Consider the following 26,479-nt stretch of genomic DNA (forward strand, 5'->3'; position numbering starts at 1 on the left):
CAGGGTGCAGGGATTAAGGAGAGGGGGGAGGGGGTCTCTTTTCGTCTCTAAAGTCCCTGCACCTCGCCCTGCCCCGGGCTGGTCGCCCTCATGCAAGGTCACAGAGCAATGAGACACCACTGAGGAATAGGTGCATGACGGGAACTATCAGCATCGGCCCCTGCGTGAGCCAATGAGGTGCTGAACGCGTTAATAATACACTAGCTGGCCAGAGAAACCATATCAGATGCTTCAAGCCTTTATTATATTGCAAATGTCTAGGTACTTGAGGTTGAAAATTGTAGAACCCACACAGCCTGGCAGAGGAGTATTTTTTAAGGACTAACAATATTATTACATGGACAAAAAAATCCATGTGAAAAAAACCCCACAGAATTTCTGTATTTCTGTATTTCTGAATATGTATTCCTCCAGTGTCCCTAGACATGCCAAACGCTTCAGTACATTTTCATACACACATTACGCAGAATTCAATACATGTTAAATCATGCGTTTCTACCTCAGAGAGCCCAATGCCTTTCAATGTAGCACTGTCCCACTTCTGTGTAAAATGCTTTCCAAGGTAAAATGAACAGCATTACGATGCTGAACAATAACATCTGAATGAATCATAACCTCTCAGTTAAACAGAGCAGTCAGTAGCTCACCGCATTTAGCATGGATCACAGCAACGGATCAGCATGGAAAACGGCTGCTAAACCTAATGGGCAACAGCTACCAGCAAATGAGGTTGAACAGCTCAGCATTTCTGGTTTGGTCCAGCGCTTGTTTAACTGTACCAGGCTGAAATGAGGGGTCCAGTCTGACAGTGTGGAGAGCAAATGAGCCAGCAGCAGCAGAGAGGCCAGTTCAGCTGCACCTGTCAGCCATTAGAGAGAGCTGAGGAGGGGAGTGAGAGGGCTTCTTCACTAAATGAAGTGTCTAAGCACACAGACTGAAGTGTCTGTGTTCCGCCCTGCTTCAGTGAGATGAATAATTCAGGCCTCACTTACATGAGTCACTTCCAGCTACAGCTGCAACAAACAGTCAACAGACGTAGCTGTGGTCGGTCTGGATTCCAAACCATGCGCCCCCTTCAGGCCAGCTACGCCAGTGGGCGGGGCCAGCAAAAACCACAACCTGAGGAGTCTGTCAAAGACCCAGCAGGGGGTGGGACAAAGGTGACTTCCACTCACTGGGACGCAGGGCTCAAAGCCAACCTTATGTAAGAGCACACATATTATGCTTAAATAATTTCAGGGAATTTGGGGTTAAAATGTCCTTGCAATCTCACAGGTTAAGCTTATTCAGTGAGGTCTCTGGTAATAAATTAAGGGGCATAAAAACAGCTCCAGCAGCTTGGAAATGTCTGAAATGCTAATGTTTATATTATGAAGGAACGGCAGAAAAAAAACAGTACGGCAATTTCCGTGGTTAATTACTGCTCTTGTGGCTGACACTGCTCTCCCCTCCAGGCTCTCACGGCTGTTCCATAAATTAGCCTGGGATCCTCCAGCTCTCTGGTTAATCAGAGCCGCTTTCGCCTTGGTAATTACACCACGCGCCCCGCTGAGGGGCCAGAAAGGAATGGGCAGAACACAGTGATTAAAACACTGCAAAGTAAAGACTGACCAAGTGCTTCAGGAAGCACAGGAACTGCAGTGATGTCTCAAAGGTCACTTCTACAGAGCTGCGCAAAGACCAGTTACCGAGTCTTTCTTCCCCAGCTCAGAGATCAGAGGGTGTCTGCTGGGCCACAGGGTGAATCGGGCTCAGAGCAGGGCTCGGGATTAGGGGACAGAGGTTTGAGTTATTGCTCTACAGACATGGGAGCCATTTTGGGCAGGGAGACATAAAGGAGACAGAGACTTGATGGAGGGCACATCTGCTCCTATTTGCCGTGACAAACCGCTCCAGACTTCAGCCAAAGATCCCTCTCCTGCTGCAGCAGAGGGACAGAGCCCCCTTTCAGAGCCTGCAGACAGGATTACAGCACAAAGGACAGTGCCGCTCTGGCTGGGACTCAATCAGGAGCCAGTTAAAGCTCCTCTCCTCATCCCCTTCCCTGTTAAGCCAAGGACCGAGCAGGGGCCTGCTGTGCCGCCCTCTGATACAGCTAATAACCTCTTCACACTGCACCGCGGCTCTCACAAGAGACCTGTCCTACGCCTAAGCACCCTGCATCAGAACCATAAGCCAGTTCTGCAACAGTGTAATATAGTTCTCTGGATCACTGTGTCACTGTGACTCTGTAGTATCACGCACGTTAACACTGCTGTAAAGGATGACTGTGTGGCATCGTGTACACACTGTCATTTCAGGTAAAGTCTTAAGATGTCGCCCCTAGGCTCTGCACTCCCTTCAGTGCAAAGCGAGTCTGCTGCTTGCAGGAAGCATGAGGTCTGATCGGACTTGTACGAGCACGTTTTATCAAGCTGTTGTTCAGCATTGTGCTCATTCACTGGTATTCCGGCTCGTCTCCACGGGATTCATGAATCAACGCTAGCTTTGCAAGATGCTCTGAATGAATAAATCATGAGCCAGGTGAGGCCTTAACCAAGGAACACCTGGGGTCAGCTGTGAATGTAATGCACCAAAGGACCACCGTTTTAAACCACACCCTTGGTAAAGCTGAACTGGATTACCATCACATAAATCAGACAGGACCTGATACTAAGCTACTCCACACATGCAGTAAAGTGCTTCTTAAGGCATCAGATATAATTTCTGTCCATTTACCTCCAATGCCATGCATTTACACAAGACAAATTCATATATTACCAAGTCTCTGAAAATATTTTGTCCAGGCAAAGACCAAAGCCAAGGCCACAAACCAGTCTGTGATATATGTGAACAAATAATAAAAGAAACGGAAGCTATTAAACAATTTAGGATTTATTTCCCAGAAGCTGCATTACTATTCCTCCTCCTCCGGGGCAAACAGGTCTCAATCCTCTTTACTGGCTTGAAAAAAGGGTGGGAGGAGTCAAAGGTTTCCATGCCACATTACACATGTAATTATGCCCAACTGGTGCCTCCTCCTGACCTCTGCCCCTCAGGTCAGAGGTGCTGAACGGGGCTGGAGATGTCACCTCCAGCTGTGAATAGCCAGACCGCATCTGCGTGACAGGAGAGCGGCGGTGCTGTCCTCGGGCGAGGAAAGCCAACCAGAGGTGGCACGTCTCCCCGGGCCTGGACCAGCCCTGTCATTCACACCTCATATTAAACTACCGAATCATTCACTCCCATTGCACCGAGCCTCAGCCAGCTGCTCCTGCAAAGTAAGAGCCGACTCCATCATTCTCCCTTTCTCAGGAATGAAACGCAATGAGATGGAAGGATAAATTGGGAGGGGCCAAGTTCTTCATCCATCTGGGGGTGGGAGTTTTCATTTCATGCAGGCCCACACAGGCTGTTCTATGCTATACTCTGTGCAAACTGTTCAACACTATACAGACTGTTCTGCTCTATATAGAATGTACTCTATGCAGACTGCGCTACTCTATGCACAATGAACTCTGCACACTGTTCTACTGTATACCCCTGTTCTGCTCTATATTCCATGCTGACTGCACTAATCCACATACTATGCAGGCTACTCTGCTCTACACAAAATACAGTATAGACTGCTCTACTCTACACTCTCTGCAGGCTGTTCTGTTCTGTACTGTATGCAGACAGTTCTCCTCTACACTCTGTACAGTCTGTTCTCCTCTATACTCTGTACAGACAGCTCTGCTCTATACTCCACAAATGCTGTTCTGTTCTATATTCTATGCGTGTGCATCACAGCCATGCATTTTCCGTTCCGCTGCTTCCGATAACAAGCCCAGTGGAACCCAGGCAAATTTCCCATGTGGAGCCTGGGTAATTTCCCCAACACTTTCTGAATTTGTAAATAACGCGATTCACCGGAGGAGGTTCTGCATACCAATGAATCTGCATGTTTGAACAGATTTACATTAATCACACTTAATGCATTCATATACGAGTTTCCTTTCTAATTACTTTTAAAAGGACTGCGGTCGGGTTAGAGAAACTGCATAATAAGGGGGTTTATCCAGAGGAAACGCGATGCGGTTCTGTGAAAAGCCTGTTAGACACAGCCACGGTGTGGCGAAAGGTGACAGCTCTGAGGAGCGCGGGGCTCAGTCAGTGTACCCTGCAGTCGGGCCTAATCCGTCCTGAGGGGGGAGAGCGGGACAGACGCTGCCAAACCCAAACCCAGCCCGGTGCAGGGTGCGACTCCCGGCAGGCCTGGCGGAGCGGGTCCAAACCCCCGTTTCGCTGTCGTTCCCCCCCCTCTCTCTGCATGGCAGAGCGGTGCCAGGGGGCGGTGGCCTCCCCGGATTAAAGAAGAGAGGGTACCTTTCAGCCCGAGCCGCAGCGCCAGGGGACAGCGTGGCACGGCGTGGCACAGTGCCAGGGTGCGGCACGGCGCGGCTCTCACCGGCACTCAGCGCCAAACACCTGCATTCTGATCCCCTCCGCTGTGCCAAACAGCAGAACACTGCTGTGCGCTGACACAGAGGAGGAGTGTGAGAGGAGAGAGGCCGCCCTGTCCGCCGCTCACCAGCCTGCCCAACGCAGAGTCCGCCGAGACCTTCCCCCTTATTATACAACGCAACCTCCTCATAAACTCGCGCAGATTTCACACCATCATAAATCATAAAATAAACACCATGTCTAACGTGAAATGCAGACAGCTCTAAGTATGTAAGCATGAAATCATACAGTTTCAGGGGTCACGGTCATCTCACGATCCACAAAATTCAAGTTTACATCACTCTAGCCTTATGGGAGTGTGTGGCTCTCAAGGGTAAACGCCTCAATGTCTTTCCTGTTAAACACTCATCTGAGCATCTTTCCGTCGCTGCGGCTTTTAGCCTGATGGCTATGCTGAACTTCGCTTGCTGTGGACCTGCACTGTTGTTGTTCTGGTTGCTCTCGTGATACGAATTTAAAGCATCATGTTATATAAGCCGTCGTGCTATATAAGAGCACCCGCCGAATAAATGAATGAAGGAATGAATGGATGAATGAATGGATGGATGAATGAGTGACAGGTACAATCCCCCGTGTGACGTCTCACTGTGCCGTATTCTCCCTCTGATTAGGGGGAAGTGATAATTAGCGATTAGCGAGCGGACTGTGTGCGTCAGTGAGGTACACCGCTCCCAGCTTTACGCTAGCCGCGCCGCTTTGGCGCTCTCGAGGGCCAGCCTGGGTCACGCTGTGATCTGAGAGCTCTTTCACCACTCAAGGAGGCTGACATGGACACAGCCCATTCTTCACCACCGGCTTGGAGGACGCCATGGCAACCATTGTGCGCGCGCCGCTCTGGATACACGGCTCAGCATTCATCATCGCCTCCCGCCTTCTGAGCCAATTAGAAGACAGATTACAAAACACACAAGCATGGAAAAGTGAATGGCTCCTTTTTTTACACGGGCGTACCCTCTGGTGTGTAACATCGGCAAATAAAAGGCCACGGCCGTGAGAGGGGTTCTGATGGAGGATGGAGAGGTGTTCCACGCCCCCTCCCGTTACAGTCACACAGCCACTCAGGGAGGCCCAGTGACAGTCAGAGGGAAGCAAAGATGACACAAGCTGTCTGTCCCCAAGTACACCTCTACTGCTGCTGTGTATTACCAGAGCAAATCCCTGACATAAAAGCACATGCATAGTTAGCAGTGATACAGTGAAGCATCAGAGTCAGCCTGACACTAATGGGAACTCCCAGCACAGCTGAGCAGCGGCAGAGAGAACCTGGACCTGAAAGGGAACCAGGCAGCTGAATCAGCCCCTCTCCTCAGGTCACCCGGCGAGCTACGCTGCATCATTCAGGAATAATCACTGTGGAGCACTGAGTGAGGATTTCCATAAAGCCATTTACAGCATCGCGTGCAGCGGGAACTTTCAGGTCTCTTGTCTCTTTAAAACATTACACGTGCTGGAGAAAATGGAATTCAATCTTTTTTTAAGCCACGGTTGCTATAATCTATGGAACAAAGTGTGATGAGGCCGTGCTGAAAGCCAAGCGCACATGAATAAAACATTTCAGGGCATTAAAAGGCACAGGATTAAAAAGGTGAATTTGTGACTGTCTGAAAGTGTAGTTCATAGTCTATGCTGCGGTGATTTAGAAAAACGACCACTTTAAATTGTGAACAAGGTGAGGTGTATTTGAACGATGTATTCTGCCATAGAAAGGCCATTAAAATGATCAACATCTAGCTGTTCTGTCCTGTCCAGGTCCGTCTGCAGTTGGGGTGTGTGTGTGTGCGCGCTTGTGCGGTCACCTTCATTTCACCCTACAAGCTGAAACGGGCTTACATTAAATATTTTGTATGCCAAATGACCTCATTTAATAAAGACTTCACTTGTTACTCCATGCATCCACTCTGACGGCTGCAGAGCCCCTTTCCCGGGCTTCAGAGACAATGCCCACAGTGTCGCAGCAGCGTCAGCGGAATCCGCCGTGGGAGGTGGCGGAAAGAGAGGGAGATGGCTCTCCGATGAGGGAACTCTTGCATCACGGATGCTGTTGGGAAACCTGCTGCAACTTCCCCAGATGGGACCAGGGCCTCGCTCTGGCCGACCTCCAAAGAGCCCTTCAGAACAGGCATAGCAGGGGGAGAAGAAGCGTCTGCTTTAGAGAAAAGCCTTCAGGCTTTAGGGACACAAGAGGCCCTGAACAAAGCAGGCGGGAGCAGCAGAGAAAGAGGCGCAGTGGAGAGGGCCCTCAGTGCCATGTGACATGCCAGCGTGAGCACACTGAATGTGGCCAGCACACACCAGAGGGGGAGGGGCAAAGCCAGTGCCAGGAATGCTGGGAAAATGGGAGCGTTCTACACTGTATGTGACTGACCAGAACAGAATGCAGAACCATTCAAGCGTTTTCCCCAAACGAGGGAGAGGGAGACTGCTCGGCTGGATCTGACAGCACTCATGTTTAAACCCTGCCGGGCTTTGAGTAGTGAGACCAGAAAGGAAAAAAAAAAATCAATGCTACAATTCGTCTGCAACAAAGGCAGGTTTTTTTTTTTCCCAAAACTGTGCCGTTTTAAAATATTTTCTCACAAAGTCCCCACCGCAATCTTTCCCAGAATACCACTTCACCTGAACCGCAGATAAGGACTGTCTTGAATCAAAGCATGCGACTTATAACCATGTTATAGTGCCTACCACAGAGACACTGGCACTAAAAAAGTTGAAACCCGCCTGTAGAAGCAAAACCTACCCACTGAGGGCCATAAAGTGTGTCGGTCACTCTTTAAGGAACGCTAAAACAGTGAACAACCCAATAACCCAGAAAGCACTCTGAATGAGTTTCATTCTCGTGTCTCACTTCAGAGTCAGTGGGTTATGGAACTGCAATTCTGCTGAAGCGCGTGTATAATCAGCCTCAATTCTCCCGCTAACTTAACGAGCGTCCTCCGCAAGGTGGTGGAAGTCCCTGCGAGCCGTCATCAGGCAGTCTCTTTCATCCTGCCCATCACTAACTTGCTCAATGCTTGCTTTGACTGGCACACTGTCGCCCAACGCCCCATCGCCAGACGCCACACTCCACCCCTGATGCAACTGTCCTGCCGCTGGGACCTCTGGGAGCGAGCCTCTCTCTCTCTCACTGCAGCGGAAACCCCCGGTGCCGATCGGCCCAGACAGGGGGGAAAGCCCCGGTCTTAAATCCACAAGAAGAGCAAGTGGCATCTGCTAATCGCATGAATAATGCACTCATCCAACCAGGCAGGGCGGTATAAGCACAGCTGCTCTCCGCCCTCCCAGGAAACACGGGGAACAGCGCGCTGCTCTGAGAGGCTGCAGTGAGTGCGTGTGTAAACCGCGCCGCCGGCTAATTCGTGCCTCAGAGGCTTTACTCGAGTGCTTCTCGCTCCGCGCAGAGCTGTCAATCAGCCTGCTGTCAGAGCTCACTTCCTGTGAGTGCTGGTGCTGGGAAAATGGACCGACGGGATCACACTGAACCACAACCAAACTCTCTCGATCTCTTCTCTGGATTGCTCATCAGTTCATATCACTTTGGCTATCACTAAATATCCCTGAATACTCCCATTCGGGAACACTTTGGAAAAGAACAATACCTGGCAAAAGCTGAAACAGGTAGGACTAAGTAACTGCGGGGAACCACAGAGCAGAAGTGGACTAAAACAGAAATGGGGGAAACAGAGGAAAACGGATTACTGGCACAGCCCCGCCGGAGTTACTGCGGAGACGGCCTGTCTGGGATCCAAACTCAGAAAACTGGAGGGGGAACTAAACCCTCTTCAAACCGACGGCCAAATCTGTTAAGTGGGCCCGTGTCTGGAAGTCCCTCATTAGGAGCAGTGAGGGACTTAAGCCCACTTACAGCGGCCTCCCTGTAGAGTGCTTCCCGTACCTGGTGCAGGTCGTTCCCCAGCACAAACTCCTGGAAGTAGCCCGGGGCGGCGGACGAGGCGCGGATGGCCTGCCACAGCTTGTGCTGACAGCTGCCCAAGTAGTGCGATCGAACCCCTGGCTGCAGGTTGTAGTTCCTGAACACGTAGGCCTTCAGTGGTGTCCCTCTGTTCACTAAAGTGCTCACTGCTGCCACCTGGTGGAAACACGTGCACAGTGACATTTTCATTGAGGATGAGCAAATAGAAGTTAAAATCTCCGAAATTTAAAATAAACACCGGAGAATGTGAACAAAATATGTCAATATTTATAGCAACTATCAAGAATGCTAGGAATATCTACACAATCAATGTAAACAAGGGATCCAAAAGTAAATGCAACACTCGTACACAGGAATAACAGTACCATTATGTGTGTGACCTAAAGAGTTAATTACTTTCTGGAAATATAACCTACATTTTAGTGACACAGTTGAATGCAAGCTCACCTGATATAACTAAACCTGTGCTAACTGCAGTCGAGATTGAATCTTACTGAGGTGCATCTGGTCTATAATGCTGGCTAAATAAACGTTGCCTTTTGCTAAAATGAACTCAAAATTAACAGGAATCTGAGTGCAGCACGTCCTTTAAATTTGCTCATTAATTTGGAGGACAAAAGGACAAAAGGAAGGGCCGTTAGATTCAATCTGGGTCTAATTTTACATCCCAGCAGCAGAATAAAAGTGTCCTGAAAAGAAGCTCTCTCTCAGACCCTCAGCTGAAGATTACTTTCCTTTCAGAAAAAGACTGGAACACTGGACCAACGACCTTCTGTCCCTGTGAAGCCCTGCCTCAGCAAAGCAGTATCTTTACTGGTCACAGCGAGAGTTCAGGTAATTTCACTCATTCGCTGGAACAAAGTGGGGGAGACAGATAAAAGGCTGTCGTGTCATTGTACTAATATTATTGTTACTGTTACTAATGTGGAGTATTCTAATATAGAGAAAATTACATGGCTGGAATGGCACAACACATTAAACATAGGTATCACAATGACATAAAGACACACAGGAACATGGGAAAAACATGGGAAGAACTGCAGTAATGAGCATCAAGTAATGAGATATGGTCCCTTATCCTTAGGACAAAAAAGTATACATTCAGCAATTATGTCTAACAGTATCTGCCTTATGTCAGTGTCCACCTTATTCCCTGACAAAATCAGCACTTCCTTATGTAAGACTACCTTCCACCTACTACTCACTTCTGAAAGAGCTGCTCTACACTGCTCCAGCTTTCACTGTGCGAGTGATCTGATGGTGAGTGCTATTTATATGGCCTGTATATGATGCAGGAACCAAGGCAGAGGCTGAACAGTGTGTTTTATGAGATATTAGAAGAAGCTGAGCAATACTGCAGCTTTGACTCTGACTTTCCACCACTTGAGGGTTTGCCAGCCTGAGCAAGGAAGAGGCTGTGTGACATTACCTCTATGAATGGACACTCTGCGTTAGTGAACGATCAAGCAAACCAAATAAACAGGCATATCAAGCATGAGGTATGAGCATGACACATACACACACACCTTTGGTTGTGAAATATGTCTCAGTATTCTCTGCCCTACATTAGAGGTGTGATAAACCACAGCTCTCAAATGGTACAGCTGCCAATGCTTATGAGTCTTATCCTGTCAGTCAGCACAGTGCCACTGGAGATATGAGTCACGCCATGGGAATTGCTCACCTTCGGACATCTGGGGTTTCTGGCAGTTTCCACCATGAGATCTGGCCCCATTCTCTCCCTGTAGCAGGACAGAGGCAGCATGTTACAGCAAGACAGAATCAATGCACCGCACTCTGTTTCAGAAGGGACTGCACTGCACTTAAATGATAAAATAAATAAATCATTTAGCAGACTCTCTTATCCAGAGCTACTCAAACACGCTACAATGGCTACTTGTCACTCATTTATACAGCTGGATACAGCCGTTCCTGAGGGTACAGCAGCAGTGCCCAGCAGGGAATCGAATCTGCAACCTTTTGGCTAAAAGTCCTGCTCCTTGCTACTACGCAACACTGCCACCCGATGTTAAAAGCACATGGCAATCGAGCTCATATACTATCTGTTGTCAAACACATTAAGTGCACAGGAGAGGCTGGTGGCCAACAGAAACCAGACAAACAGGAGATCCCGCCTGGGCCACGGTACACTTCCCCATACACCAGCTCCCTGCCACTAAGCGAAATTCATGATCCCATTGGCTGAAAGATGTCAGGGCGGAGTCGTACTTGAGGATGGTCTCCCAGGCCTCGCTGTCGTAGAAGGCGTGGCTCCAGCCCATCTTCACCGTGCCCACGATGACGTTCTGCTTGAAGACGTCAGAGCCTAGCCGCCTGTACATCTCCTCACACTCATTCAGAGGGATCTGGAAGACCCCCAGCATGAAGGCCAGTATGGCCCCTGAGAGGGACGGAGGGAGAGCGAGAGAGAAATGAAAAAAAGAAAGACAGATGGATAGATGGAGAGAGAGAGTAGGAGAGTGAGAAAAGAGAGATGGATAGATGGAGAGAAAGAAATATAGAAAGAGAGAGAGAGCAAGAGAGAGACAGAGACAGAGAGAGAGACAAATAGCCCACTTACTGTACATTGCCTGCTCACTCAGCACTGCAACCACAACCATAACTTCCACCTCAAGTGATGGTACTCATCAAGACCTATTCACATGGCTGTAATCTTTTAGGCAGATAACCACTGCAGACATGCTACATGTAATTCGTAATGCATAACATGCAATATATAATACACAATACATAATATATACAATGCTAACAGTAGTCATATTTTATGGTACATGCAAACAGCTGCAATGGTATATGACTGCAACCAAGGCCAGTACCATCACACTGTGCATTCAAACGCAGTGAAAGGCTGCACTGAGCCAACAGGAGGCTGTGAGGGAGAGTGCTATCCCAGCACACCGCCAGCGTCCAGATGTGTCCCCTGCACGTCGCTTATCTACTGAAGGGATTAGAATGCCAGCCGAAGCAGAGGGTCACAAGCTGGCTCACTGATAAGGATGGAGATTAAAGAGCGCAGAGGAGAGAGGCGGGTTCGGGTACGAGGAGGACAGATTATCTGACTGCCTGCTCACACACATCCCCGTTCAGCGACCGGTCTGAGCACGCTCTGCCAATCAGCACCGGCCGCCTGTGAAACACTCCACAGCGCCTCCCTGTGGTGGGCTCAGACAGGTGCACAGCTGACAGCGGCAATCTGACTGACTCCACTCAGGGGAGGGAGGCTTGCAGCCTGTCAGAGAAACTGTGTCACTGTGGGACCAGGGTCAGAGCACAGTTAGCCAGCTGGGTGAGACCACACCAGCTTCACCAGCCCTGGTTATATATTTAACTCTGCGCTGAAGGGGGGAGGATGTTTGGCACTCTCACACTCACAGAAACTGGGGCAGGAGGTCTCACCTGTGCTGACGCCACAGATGTAATCAAACAGCTGGTAGATAGGTTTGCCTGTGAGGTCTTCCAGCCGGTGCAAAGTCTGCAGGGCGACCAGCCCCCTGGAATGACACACACACACACAGACACACAGACACAGACACACACAGACACACATAGAGACACACAGAGACACACAGAGACACAGACACACAGAGACACACACAGAGCAGGCTGTGAGAGGCAGGCAGCGCTGAGCTCAGCGCTCAGCAGACTCTAAGCGCTGCAGGGTGTTACCTGGTCCCTCCTCCGTCGATGGACAGCACACGGATGCCCCTGCCTCTGACGGGGTCGCTGTAGCCCACCAGGGCCAGGGCCTCGCGCACCGCCGCCTGCAGCGTGGGGTCACTCGCCTGCCGGAGACGCAGCAGGCAGGACACCACCTTCTCCTGAGGGACACCCACAGAGCGGACACGTTACAGCGTCTGCCTGCCTTTCACTCTCACACACACACTCTTACGCTCTCTCACACTCTCACACACTCTCACACTCTCACTCACACACACTCTCACTCTCACACACTCTCACTCTCACACACTCACACACACACACTCACACGCACACACTCACACGCACACACTCTCACACACACACACACACACACACACACACACACACACTCACACACTCACTCTCAAATGGTTACATACACACTCGCTCATTTTCTCACACACACACACACACACACAGTTACATAAGCACAAACTCACACAAATATACACAAAAACGCCTCCACACTGTTCCCAGCTCCTGCCTGTCTCTCTCTCATACTCTCTCCCACGCCCTGTTTCTGCCTCACACAGACCTGCTGGCCCCGGGACTCTCCGGCTCTGCACGGCTCTGCACCAGCTGGAAGAATCGGCTTTGACAGAGCTGTCACTTCAGTGCTGCTCTGGATTTCACATCTTTGGCAAACGTTCTTTGCGAGCCAGATACATCCGGAGGCGTCTTTGTGCCCACAAAGACAGCAGGATTCCAAGGAAATTTTGCAACTCATTCAGTTCATTTGCGCCTCAGACAAAATAAGCTCAATACAGGAGTATTTATCTCATACAGACAGCTGTTCCATTAGTTGCTGCAGATGTGGCCAAGAGCAATTAAAGGATCAAGTGCATTTTTGATCACTTGAGAATTAGCAGCGGCACAAACTCTCCAGACAACACATATCTTTCAGAGATTGTATAACCTGCACTATAAGAGAGTCTTAAGAGATCACCTCTGGATCAATATTTAATGAGCAGTTGAATCAATTCACAAAGTCTCTGCCTGAGAGAAATCCAATGTACAGAGTGGGACACCAGAGCACCAGAGGCACCCTGGAAAAGGCCTGGAGACAAGTGAGGTTGCAGGTTTGAGTCTACAGACACTGACTCCTTTTGCCTCTTAGAGCAAGGCGCCAGACAGGGTAATGTGCCAGTCCTATGGAAATCAGCTTAACTGAGGGCTTGTCCAATGCAAATGCGTAACATAAACAGCACTCCATGTTCCAGGATAGACTGTGATAGACTGTGACCCTGTGTTTTCACAGCATACATGACATTTACCCGACGCACCTAAAACACACCATTGTGTACACGCATGTGTGTGAGTCAATATACAAAACACAACATCTGAAATATTAACTATAAAGAAAAAGAGGCAGCAAACCAAAAACCAACAGCATACATGAGGACAGTACCATGGCAACGTGGCCACGAAAGAGTTATTTTTTCATCACACGCTGCGAGCATCCTTGTGGACCACAGGACCACACAGCAGCAGTGAGTGAGTGAGGGGCCGGGTTTGCGGGCGGCGGCCCACCTTGACAGCCACGCCACGGGTCTCGGGGAACTCCAGCAGGTGGTAGCTCAGGTCCTCCACCCTCCGGATGTACAGCTTGACGTCGGACGCTCGGTGCAGCGCCTGGACCAGCGCTCGGGTTCGATTGTCCACGCTCACTCTGGCAATGATCTGGCATCAGCCCGCAGAGACAGTGCCACACAACAGTCAATGCAAACCCTCTACAGTGCACATCAGTTACAGGGCTGTCTGTGTGTGTGCGCGTGTGTATGTGTGTATGTGTATATGTCTGGTGTGTGTGTGCGTGTGTATGTGTGTACGTGTATATGTCTGTGTGTGTGTGTGTGTGTGCGCGCGTGTGTATGTGTGTACGTGTATATGCCTGTGTGTGTGTGTGTTTTGCCACCTATGAAAAAACTACAATCCCCTGACAGGTCACACAGTCCTGAGCTGTCATTTTTGACAAAGGCTATGGCTTGGTGACAGAAGTGAGTCACAGAGCATTAGATAAAACCTTAAATTGCAGTGAGATGGAAAATTCTGGAAACTAAAGCACTCTGAAGTAATGTAAAGTACTCCATGCTTCATTTATCAAGAACACAGCGTGACCAGTGATGCCAGCAAGGTCAGCTGCGGCTATTTTTGCAAGGGCATTCTGGGAACTGCAGCTCTGGACGCCTGCCAAAGTCTGACATGTTACATGAGACCTGAACAGCAATCCCTGGCTGGACAGATCATCTTGGCCCTCCGCCAAAACATATACCTTCCATTATGTCCCAACTGAAGATGCATGTTCATTCCCGTACACTCAAATGCACTAGTGCACTGACAGACTAGCATCTATGTGGAAGGCAACACACAAACAATGATCATTTAATCAATTTAATCTGTGTACTGTATCCCTGTTTGATTATACCAAAATACAAAACCTGAATAAGGGACATTTCTCTGTGCTGTTGAGTCCTCAGTGTCGGCCTTATGGTGCCTGTCAGTGGATGTGCTTATGAATGCTCTGTGTTCGCCTTAGGATGCCTGTCTGTGAGCATGCTTATGAGTGATCAGTGTTAGACTCATTATGCCTGTATGTGGGAGTGATTATGAGTGCTCAGTGTTAGACTCATTATGTCTGTCTGTGGGAGTGATTATGAGTGCTCAGTGTTAGACTCATTATGCCTGTCTGTGGGAGTGATTATGAGTGCTCAGTGTTAGACTCATTATGCCTGTCTGTGGGAGTGATTATGAGTGCTGTGTGAGTGTTGAAGACCCCCCTCACCTTCTCCCTCTGCAGCAGCAGACGTTTGGCCCTGTCTTCGGCCGCCTTCTGCTCTTTGCTCTCCGCTGTTTCCACCGGCTTTAGGGCTGCTTCCTCTGCCAGGGGTGGCTTGTCCTTCTCCACCGCTATGCTCTTGGATTCGGACCGAAATTTGGGGACCAGTGGGGCGATGTAACTGCCGACAAAGGCCTGCACGCTGGGCCCGGGGTTGGTCAGGTACTGTCCGATGCTCTTCTTGGGAGAGGTAGGGGGAGCTGGAGCAGGAGGGGCTACGTCAGGAGCGGCAGTCAGAGCTGCAGGCTCTGGAGACACGCGGTCAGACACAGGCACGGGAACAGGGACGTGGCCCCCTGCGCTCTGCAGGGGCCCGCCGGGGTCCAGCACGGAGGCTTTGGCACTGGCACTGCCGTCCGTGTGCTCCGCCTTCTTCTCCTCCACCTTCACCGCGCTCCCGAAATAGGCGTTCACGTGGTGGGCCAGGTAACTGTACGTTTCACCCAGATTGGCAGCTAGGTAGCTGGGATGGAAAAGCTCCGCAGTTGATTTCGTAACTGCAGTTCCCGTGGATACGCTGGGCCCGGATTTGGTCGAAGGGGGCGCAGGCCCCCCATTGGCTTGGGTTGGAGGGGGAGTCAATTTCCCGCTGGCTTGGGTCGGAGGGGGTGTTAGGCTTGCATTGGTTTGTGTCGTGGCCGGTGCCAGGCTCTCATTGGCGGGTGTTGATGCGGGTGTCAGGGTCCCATTGGCTGGTGTCGACATGAGGGTCAGACTCTCATTGGCTGGAATAGGCGTCTCCGCCGGTAGCGACCCCTCCTCCCGCAGGGGCTCAGTGGCGGGGGCAGCCCCGCTCCCCGGGCTCTCGGCTCTGGTCTCGGGGGCGACCTCTGGCCCCCGTCCCGCCTGCAGCGAGGCGAGTTTGAGACGCGCGATTCGGGAGAGCAGCTCAGAGTGCGTCCCGCTGACGGCCTTGGAGACGGACTCCAGCGTGCTCCTGAGACGTGACATCCGGTGGCTCAAACTGCTGGAGGCGCGGCACGCCGAGGTGCTCAGCTGGGCCACGCCCACTCGCTGCCTCAGCCAGCCCCTGAGGCCCTGCCTCTTCGCACTCTGTACCAGCCTCCAGCTGAGGCAGCCAGCCTGGTGGCCCAGGTGCCTCCTCACCTGCAGCCTGTGGGGTAAGTGACGCAGAGCATGTGTTTGCCACAGGTTACCCAGCCAGCTGAAGGTAAACGCATAAGTATCCAGAACCCATCGAACAGTCATTCCTTTAGCTTGCTGAGGTAGGATCTGACTTACATCCCTCGGAGGCAAACAACTATACTTACTTTTAGAAGGAAATCTGCAACAAAACATGGACAAGTCAATGGTTAGACAATTTGAAAAAAAAAAGCTCAATTCAGCGACAACATTTTGGTAGCTCACAGTGAAACAATGTATTCTGTAACTTAAAGCGACAAGTTCCCAACTGCGGATTTACTATCATGGTTGTGTCCTAATCGTATATCATTCTGTCAACCATAGTAGTTGAGTTCTATCCATCAGCGGGGTTTCATTATTAACCACAATTACACCCCAAGGGCAAGGCAGCGAAACTAAAGTCCCTGCGAACAGGCGATACAGCTGAACAGCTCATCAATATCATTACAATGCTCTCTACGATCTGTAACGATCGAAGCGTTTTGACCCAATAAAACACGATAACAGGCCTGACTTAGATTGTCTGTGGTCGGCCTAGAAAGAGTACTAAGATAACATGCTGGACAACAGGACAGCAGCTACCATGCTGATGATATCAAGACCTCTATCTAGAGAAAAACAAACCGCTGGCCATGCTGACACACACTTCAGCTGTCGGATCGGGCGGCCCAGAATAACCTAGTTAAAGTTAACGAAGCATATACAGCAGCTAGCTACCATATTTAAAAAGGTAAAGTGTTGGTTTTAATAATTTGATCAAATGGAAGAAATATTTCACCAAGCCTAGAAGCGTAGAAGTCCATACAGTTTCTCCCTACTAGCCGCCTAATGTCAGCTACATCCACACTGTGACTCTGTCCTGCTTACAGCTGGCTAACGCTGACTTACCTTAAACAACCACTCGTTCCTCTGTTTAGCTCGTTAAATAACAGACTGAATGTTAACTTTATTAACATTGTATTTTTTGTTAACATATGTATTCATAGCCACCTTCAAAGATAACACACAATAGCTGAGAAGCAAATTTCCATTAATGCAATAGCAGAGAAAATTCCAGTAACTACCTAGCTAATGCTTAATGTCAGCTAGCTAGCTATGCAGCTAGCGGTGAACACACAACTAGTACGTAATGCAAGCTAGCGGGATAATTTGATAATAGTAAAGGGAAACATACCAATATCCATTGTGTGTGATTCAAAACACTCCACAATTCGGTTTTGCCTAGTGTCAATATTTAAAATTAGCTCGCTAACATGCTAGCGTACGTACAAATGAGAAAGCGGTCATTCACTTCTCCCAGCCACCTTTCCCTCAAACCAACTCTAGAAAACAGGAAGAGGAGGGGCTAAAACGCTCACATGGCTTTACTACAGTCTCTGATAGGTTGGTCGTTTTTGGCTTCCGATGACAGCTGATTCCCATTGGGTGAATATGACAAGACCCTTACTTTTGGCGTTGCCAGGTGTAATGAAACTCTCGGTTCGTGGGGAGTTTATCAGGAAAGATTGGGGAAAGCGAAGTCATCCATGGAATAAGTTTTACATTGCATTGCATTTTTGGCATTTAGCAGACGCTCTTATCCAGAGTGACTTATATGGGTTACAATTTTTTACGTTACTCATTTAAACAGCTGAATATTTAATGAGAGAATTCTGGGTTTAAGTACCTTGGTCAAGTTTACAACAGCAGTGGTCCAGTGGGGAATCTAACCATATGCCAAAAGGTGCCCAAAAGGTAATGCCTCCCCGTCGGGGAATCGAACCCCGGTGTGGGCAGGCCTCGGGTGATTGTTGGCACCAGTGGGCAGTATTACATCTTGTCCTCTCGACTCTCTGCATCCATACGGGCTTCCCTGGCGTGGCAGGGAAATACATTTACTGCCCATCCAAGGTATACTCTCTGTACCGTGATAAGGGCATGGCCAAGGAGATGGACTGGAAGGAGTTTCAGGAGTCTCCTTTTTACGAATTAGAGAGACAAAGATGGATTTCAGAAAAGTAAAAATAATTTATGTGTATAGAAGGGTCAATTGAATGATGGTTCTGGGTGTTTATATGTTCTCTAGTCTTAATTTATAGGTATAGACGGTCGATTGAATGATGGTTCTGGGTGTTTATATGTTTATATGTTCTCTAATCTTAATTTATATGTATAGAAGGTCGATTGAATGATGGTTCTGGGTGTTTATATGTTCTCTGATCTTCTGTATAGATAAAACTAGATGTTATATAGCTGTAAATATGTAAATATGACAAAGTACATGTGCAAATATGTATAAATTTAATTGTATGTACATAGTTTTGATTATTTTTGTTTATTGTTATTATTGTTATTATCAGTATTAGTATTATTAGTATTAATAATGTTAGTAGTAGCAGTAGTATTTTATAATACACATATAGTTTTGTTTTGTTCACAGTCATTTGCAGCATAGGGATATATGTATGTCTATACTTGTCATTAGACTATTTATTTGTTAGTGAAACTCTTATGAACTCTGTTCATAAATAAAATTGAAGTGTAATTAAAATATTACATTGAGTCCTTATTGTGCTTGAATAAAAATGATATAGCATATACTATTCTACACAATTCCTTTTTCTCAATTTAACCATGCTATCTAACCATAAATGATGTTTACATTGGATAAACCTGAGTAGTACATCGACTATTTACATTACTGATTAATCAAATAAATTTGATATGAACTACAGAAACTAAGTATTGGTTTAATAATTTTCAAAATCCAAGCATTTTCAATGCTTTTTACTCATATTTCAAAAACTTGGTATCACCTCAATCGGGATTTGAACCCCGTCTTATGGGGAATTTAAAATAAAAATTCATTAAAACGCTTGGCATTTTCAGCACCATGGACAAGAAAAAAATCTGCATTCTCATTGGCTGTTTGTCTGTTACAACTATCCGCGACTGGCCCCCGCGCGCCGCCAGAGAGTAACGCTGCCTGCTCCCCAGGCCGATTCTTTCTACCGCAGCACCTACCATTACCGACAGAAAAGAAGCGCATAGCCTGGTGTCGGGATTAAACTGGGAATCTCCAGGTTACAAGGGAGTTGATTTACCACCACACCACCCAAACATGAATGGGTTGTGAGTGAGATTCTTCTGCTACTTTATTTAATTGCTTAGGGTTTTCCATGGTTAGAAAATGCATTTGCAGCGATCATCATACAAATTGTTTCATAAGTTAATTGTTTCATTTAATAAAAAAAAAAAAAAATTAAAAATTTGCCGTGAAACTGTTACCTGGATCACTATGACGGTTTGATGTGCTGTGATAAATTACCCACAATCCTATCTGGGCCTGCGCATAATAATAAGTTCACCACCTCGTACTCTCCAGGTACTCTCTATGCACTTGGTCACTGGATGCTGTTTAATACACCTTTAATACAAACCCCCCACCCCCCACCCCCCACCCCCCACCTGTGGGGGGTGGGGGGTTTGTATTAAACATCATTCAGTGACCTAGTGAATAATATCCATCTTTGTTGCTGAGGATATTGATATTGTTTAATACCCCCCCCGCACCCCCTGCACCCCCCGCACCCCCTGCACCCCCTGCACTCTGTCTCTGATTCACTATCTGAGAATCAGATAGGGAGTGCAGGGGGGGGGGGGGGAGGTGTATTAAACAGCATCCAGTGTCCAAGTGCATGGAGAGTACCTGGAGAGTACGAGGTGGTGAACTTATTATTATGCACAGGCCCAGAGAGGACTGTGGGTAACTTATCACAGCACATCAAACCGTCATAGTGATCCACTAGTCTTAAAAGCTTAGTTGCAAAACATATGCTTTCAAACATACAAGTCAATGAGGCATAGAGACTAGACACACATACCTGAAATAGGAAATACTGAGTAGCTTTCATTTACAAAAGTGTTTTCTAGTATGTGTAAAACCCAACAGAGGAAAATTCAAGGGAAAAAATTTGTTAGTGTAATTCAAGCTGACATTCAGTACCAGAATGTGACCACCTGTTAGATGCACTCATGGTTAGAGTACCGCAACTTCATAAGCGTATGAGAATTCAAGTTAAAACTAATGTACAGAGGCACAGTGCATGGTTTGTGCTTTGTAGCTTAAATTTTACCCTGTAAAAAATTGAAATCAATACTCAGGAAAACTCAAAAGAGGATTTGGAAAAACACTTCCCTCTGCTGGTTACATACCGGTATTGAATTGCTGTAGAAAAGATAGAAAAGGATGGATTTTGGTGAATTCTGCCCCTGGTGGTTAAGTACTGTAATTGACTTTCTGTTCAAATGATACAAATTAATATTAGCTTCTGATTTTCCTGTTTTGGTTTTTTCAACTTGCTCACGTAACTCTGTTACAGGTATGAAGAGTATGTTTTTCATATTTCAGAATCAAAAATCTGCAACGTTTGAACACAATTCACAAGATAATCATCAACTTTGACATGAATTGGCATACAAATTCTTATTATGACAGAAAAACCATACTGTTATTACTTTAAATATAAGTTTGGTATCTCAATAGTCGTCACTTCAGTTCAGTACTTGGCTATTTGACTGCTGAAGAGGAAGTGACTAGTTGTATGCATGAAAAGCTTCTACATAAACACAAGACAAATCCTGGCTGCAATACTGTAATCAAGAAAAATGAAATATCACTTAAAATGATCTCTGGCACAAGTGACAAATATTTTTAATTTTTGCTAAAATTGCTTGGCTCAATGGGGTCAACACCTCTAATACTGCATATAGGCCCCTAACCTGACATGAAGTAAAAGAATCAATTATTGATGTTTATATAATCTAATGTGAACAACAAGAAAATGCCAACACATAAACGTGTACAAAAATCATCAAATGATCAAATGTTCTTAAACATTTATTCATATGTACATGCGTTGCTGCAAATGACATATCTCTGACATACGTCACAACTGCATCAAAACTCAGTGAACAAAGGAAAACACATTTAGACAACAATCAGCTATGTGTTAATAGTTATAGCAGTTTCTGTTCTGAACGCTTCAAATTGGCCATTTCCATTGGTTGGGAGGTGGTTCCTCAACCAACGGCTCCCAGGGTTTCCACTCAGCCATCTTCCTGGACAAAGAGAGCTCATTTTCTGCCTGGGGGGGTTTAACATATTCATTTCAGTAAACCAGCATAGATCACTGTTTATTAACATTATTAACATATTGTATATTATATGATGTAGAACACGGAAAAAACCTCATATAGAACTTTCACACTTAAAACCTATAACTGAATATTCACTTCACTGCAGAATGTATTTACAGGGTACTGAGGTGATTACTGCACCTGTGTAATAACTTCCTCGATCTGCCCACAGTTGATTTTCTTTTCCAGATTCTCAATGTCAGGCTCCTACACAGAGGTCACACACATTACAACAGGACACGCAATGTTTTAACACTCATTTCGACTACTTCATGGGAACTACTTAAACTGTAGGATTACTACACTACAATGTTGACAACTTCAACCACTCTTCTACCAGTACTTTAGCATTAGGGCAGAACTTAACTGAAACATCATGAAACAGACCAATTAACACTAAGAAAGGACATTTCTATAAATATGACTAATCCCATTCCCTGATAAAAAAAAACAACAATGTTCTCTTGACTCAGTAAAATATCTCTGCTGCCACATTTTCCCCTCCAAGAGGTGAAGTAAGATTAACCACCAAGTCACGGTGCTGACTGAATGAAACTGTGTGGACATTACCGTTTTGACATGGTTGAACCTTTCTGTGATGAGCTGCTCAGTGTACTTCCTGTAGGCTGCTTCCGAGGGCATGGCCTGCAGACAGGCTAGGATCTTGGTGTAGAGGACCCTGAGACGCTAAACACAGATTTCGTATTTTATCAAACGTACTACAAAATGGTTTAATTTTTCAACAAAATACATGCATGCAAAACTGACCACCTAACCATTTAAAAAGCAATTAATGCAAAAGCAATGAATTTCACTAACACTTACTGCTCACAACACTTTATGCTTTAAACAACCCCAAACTATTTTTCATGCATTATGACAGTGAGCAAATACCTCTGTTACGGTAGCCCAAATGTACAGTTAACCTTCACCCATACCTTTCACTTTGCTCCATCACTGTGACCCAGCAAAAACAACACGATGACCCGTCTAGGTACATTGTTACCTGAACTGATTTACTCAAAATTCGCACTCCACAGATTGGACTGTTTGCTGCATTCATGCCCCCATTATAAACCTACCTCATGCGGGTTCTGCGACACGGCCAGGCCCACCAAGCCAGTGGTCTGTGGAAATCAAGTTCACAATGTTCAGTACACGAAAACTGAATAAGCCAAAATGAAAATTCAACGTGTCTACATGTTTGGGTATGACAAAGTTAACTGAACTGTTGTCAGCACTTTTTTTTCTGGAACGACTGAGGGTTCCGCTGCTACTTCAATACGATCGAGCTAAGAATTTAAAGCATCTATTCGTAAGGTACAACTTGTTTGTTAATCACGTAACTAGCTAGCTTGCAGCTAGCTAACTCACACTTCCCGTATCTTTTCACGACACAAACCATCTAGACTAACTAGCAAGGTATATGCACTGTAGCAACTAACAATCAGCATCTATAATCCAGTTGTACAGGTGACGGTAGATAATTAGCTAGCTTGCTACTTTCAATAACAGAATTCGGATAGCTTCTAGCTGACTAGCTACCATCCAAATGCAGGTGAAATTTACATATTAACGACAGCTAGCATTACACAGGAACAACTAGCTAATTTACTCACAAAATATGTTGGTAAACAATCATAATGTTGGTATCCAGCGCGCTAACTACACTAGCCCGTAGGCTACCGGCTGTGAACTTGGAGACTGTCGAACATCAGCACTTCTAGATAACTGTACAACCGATGGAAGGTCAACATCGTTTTTAAGAAAGGAAGAACTGCTTAGCACATCTTGGATGTCTCGTTAACTGCAAATGACAATAATAAAATGTTGTGAAAATTAGCACAAAATGTGACCTCCAATCTTACCTTCTTCAGTACGCCGGCCATGATTGCCCGCAAAGGATTCTGGTCCTACAGGAAAAATAACAAATCACACACTCCTGATCTAGATTGTCAGGAATATAAATCAATTACCGAGTTATTGGTGCGTCCGCAGTTGAATGTGTTGCTTGGTTAGAGATACAGTATTTGTAAATTGTTGGGTCCATCCATCGGGGATGTACAACCTAATATGTGTCTCGAGTTGTACGTTGAAATATCGAGTTGAATAAGTTCAGTAAGACGCCGGCACTTCAATAAATGATACAATCGTGCTGGAGATTTGCCATCTCAAAAGAATTTGACAGGAATATGCGTCAGAGTCATGGTATCGCCTGTACTCTCAACTTTTGGCTGCAATGAAAAACAGGTCTAGCCTAAATATAAAAGACCTCATTCATGTCTGATAATGTGAGACCCATGACCAAAGTGCTTACACATTTAACTGGCAAAAAAATCAGCTGGCTCTTAGAGAAGCGTAGATAAACTAAAGTGGCGAAGCTAATGGATCCCCTGATGTTTTACATTTCGTCTCTGTATTACGTTTTTCCTTCTTCTTGGATTCTCGAAAATCGATGTGTGTGTGTGAGTGTGTGTATGTGTGTTCCACTTTCCATCCACAGGTGTTCCAGTTGTAAACACAATTCAAATTCATACCCCTCTATTTTAATAAAATGTTGTATTTAGCGTAGTTTTTTATGTCATGCCACTAAAGAAAGCAACAAAGTCTGAGGCAAACTACACAATTCAAACATGAAATCATGTTAAATGAAAAACAACTATTTTAAAGTGTAACCTGATCTCCAATCTCTTTGTTTTATTAATAATTCTTCAGTGTAACCCTCCCAATACCTCTGTAATAATTACAATTATTTAATTTGAAGTTCATAAACATTATAATGCCACAATACTAAACACAATGGATCAAAAGTAAATAAGCAGAATATTTATGCTAATATATGATCAAATACATTATAACATTTCATTACTTGTATTTAATGTAAACTGCATGTTGGTATTACCAATTCAATCAAGTGAAAAGCAATCAGCTGCTGATGGGTGATTCATACTGAAATTAACAAGATTATTCCTCAAACATAATATGAAAGCTTACTAATGAAAACTAACTGGTATCATCAGCTAGAAGGTGAGCTCTCTGCCTCCCCCCATAATGTGCTTCTGGACCACCACTGGTTTTGTCATGGAGAAACCCATCCCTGGTCCACCTCAAGGTCTGGGCTGGGCATTTTTAGGGCTCGAGCACTGCAGCAGGGTAAACAGTCCGAGCTGACAGTGCACACCACTGGAACACCCCCATTCCCTCTGTGAGCCAATCCGCTTGACTCTCACTTCCTAAAAAAAGAAAATGGTGCTATAGGCAGATGCATCACTTCCCATCCCATTGGTTCCCCATTTAAAAACTGTGCGGGTGGCTGGGGAGATTAGAGGCTGAGAGACTCACTCACACACTTGGGGAACTGACACACCTCCCCTGGACCCTGCGTGACTTCCCATCAGGTAAGAGTTAAATCTGAGGGAACCTGGACAGCAAGGAAACCACAAGCTGTTCTGGGTACCACAGGGACATAGGAAAGTATGAGGATCTAGACAAGGATGAGCTGCTAGCCTCCCTGACCCCAGAGGAGCTCCAGGAGCTGGAAAGAGAACTGGTGGACCTCAACCCCGACACTGACGTCCCCATTGGACAGCGGCAAAGGGACCAGACAGCCAAGATGCCAACGGGCACCATCAACAGACAAGCTCTGCTAAATTACTGGGAGAACGAGACCCACAAACTCCTGGAGGAGCAGTGGATGCAATATAACGCCAAAAGGGTGAGGAAAGATATGTGATGTATAAATGAATGATGTTAAAACAAATGTATGCCATATTAATCAGATAAATAATCTAATGTAAGGTAGGAGAGATGTTTTCAGGTTCTGTGTGTTCCGGCTTTACTCATTCATATTGTATAAAACAGCCCCTTTTATTGACATTTTGTCAATGCATTCTTGAAATAATTGACATGGATGAGGTCAACCTGAACAACACTGATAATGTCTCCCAGGAGATACTCATACACTTTGCTGAGGGTTTTCAGCCTCCCCAACACCCGCGCCTACGACCGGGTGGTGATTGCCATGGCCAGGATGCTGCAGGAGAACACCTGCCTAACCAGCCTCAACGTGGAATCCAACTTCATCCCTGCAAGGGGCATCCTGGCCCTGGTGGCGGCCCTGCAGGAGAGCCCATCTTCACCTCCTGCTTCTCCTCCCCCTCCGACTCCCTCACCTCCTTCGCACCCTCTCCGTGACAAGGAGAAACCCACCCGCAAGATTGCTGAAATGTTCAGGCTCGAGGACGAGAACAATAAAAGCCAGGCTGGCCAGTGCAGATCCAAGCCCGGGAGAGGCAAGAAAATGGTGCCGAAGGAGACTGGGGGCAAAAGTATTCTCCAAGAACTGAAAAATGCCCTAAGGCCGTTTTCGGGGAAGGGGACAGAGGACACACCCCGGTTCATAGCACCCCAGCGGTCGATCCATGACGACCTCACGGCTGCCATGCGTGGCGGCAGCCCCAGGTCACTCAGACAGGTGAGCACGTCAGGTACATTCTCATACACCAGCGACAATGGTGACGATGACACACACCTGAGCTGGTTTAGCTACTACACTGTAAAACCTCTATGAAACATTCAGTCTCTAACAAGCACTATTTACTTTTAGTGGCTTGGGGCAAAAACCACATTTTAATGAACAAACTTTAATGAACACTGGGGCTAAACTGGGTTTAAATCAAAAGAATCTGGGCTAATAATGCAAGTTGTATGGCACACACCCTAGTGAGAGAGATGTAGCTTTGTGCCTTCCATGTTTTGGCACTAAAGGAAAGAATACCAGTTCTGAACCCAGAAAGCAGCAGGTGTTGGAGTTCCACAGTTCTCAGTTTTCAAGCTCCCTGTCAACAGGCCATCCCTGAGTTTTCGTGCGCTTATAGCCTTTTCCGAACACTGATCTCAGAACAGAGAAATAATTACACTAACTCATGAAGTAAAGTGACAAAGAACCTACATCCAAACATCCTTATGTGAACCAAAATGGCATTTTAAAAGGCCTCTAAGGTTCCATTTGAAACAAACCTGAGGGTGTTGGTTGGCCCTGTAAATGTCTGCACATGATACACCAGGACTTTCCCTGTGGTCCATTTTTAACTGTTGATTTCGAAATCCCATTAGGCAAAAGGTTAAACAGTAAATTTAACATAGAGTACATTTAATCCCTTCAGTGTGGACAGGTACAAATACCA

General features: G+C 46.6%; 2 protein-coding genes across 2 annotated transcripts in view; both read right to left on the reverse strand.

Moving 5' to 3' along the window:
• Nucleotides 1–17,420, reverse strand: part of LOC118772127 (calcium-independent phospholipase A2-gamma-like) — a 24,704-nt gene extending 7,284 nt beyond the window's left edge. The window contains exons 1-8 of the mRNA XM_036520393.1: nt 17,290–17,420; nt 14,919–16,257; nt 13,667–13,816; nt 12,104–12,255; nt 11,834–11,928; nt 10,646–10,817; nt 10,101–10,158; nt 8,378–8,572 (exon numbers count right to left, since the gene is read on the reverse strand). Of these exons, the coding sequence (XP_036376286.1) occupies nt 8,378–8,572; nt 10,101–10,158; nt 10,646–10,817; nt 11,834–11,928; nt 12,104–12,255; nt 13,667–13,816; nt 14,919–16,181 (2,085 nt within the window). The 5' untranslated portion in view covers nt 16,182–16,257; nt 17,290–17,420. The remainder of the gene's footprint in view (nt 1–8,377; nt 8,573–10,100; nt 10,159–10,645; nt 10,818–11,833; nt 11,929–12,103; nt 12,256–13,666; nt 13,817–14,918; nt 16,258–17,289) is intronic.
• Nucleotides 17,421–20,976: 3,556 nt separating this feature from the next.
• On the reverse strand, nt 20,977–23,220 carry ndufa5 (NADH:ubiquinone oxidoreductase subunit A5). The gene is made up of 5 exons (XM_036520394.1): nt 23,162–23,220; nt 22,376–22,420; nt 21,864–21,980; nt 21,435–21,500; nt 20,977–21,241 (listed from the first exon to the last, which is right to left on the reverse strand). Exons 1-5 carry the CDS (start codon nt 23,180–23,182, stop codon nt 21,140–21,142), a joined length of 351 nt encoding a protein of 116 aa, XP_036376287.1. The 5' UTR covers nt 23,183–23,220; the 3' UTR covers nt 20,977–21,139.
• Between the last annotated feature and the right edge of the window lie 3,259 nt (nt 23,221–26,479).

Source organism: Megalops cyprinoides, chromosome 25, assembly GCF_013368585.1.
Source record: "Megalops cyprinoides isolate fMegCyp1 chromosome 25, fMegCyp1.pri, whole genome shotgun sequence".
NCBI lineage: Eukaryota > Metazoa > Chordata > Actinopteri > Elopiformes > Megalopidae > Megalops > Megalops cyprinoides.

Bases quoted from the DNA above. Each gene is read 5' to 3' on its own strand.
- ndufa5 (XM_036520394.1), bottom strand. From the start codon at position 23,182: ATGGCCGGCGTACTGAAGAAG. The intron at 21,981-22,375 runs GTAGGTTTATAA...ATCTGTGTTTAG, and splicing joins TGTCGCAGAACCCGCATGAG to CGTCTCAGGGTCCTCTACAC. The intron at 21,242-21,434 runs GTGCAGTAATCA...AAACCCCCCCAG, and splicing joins TCGAGGAAGTTATTACACAG to GCAGAAAATGAGCTCTCTTT.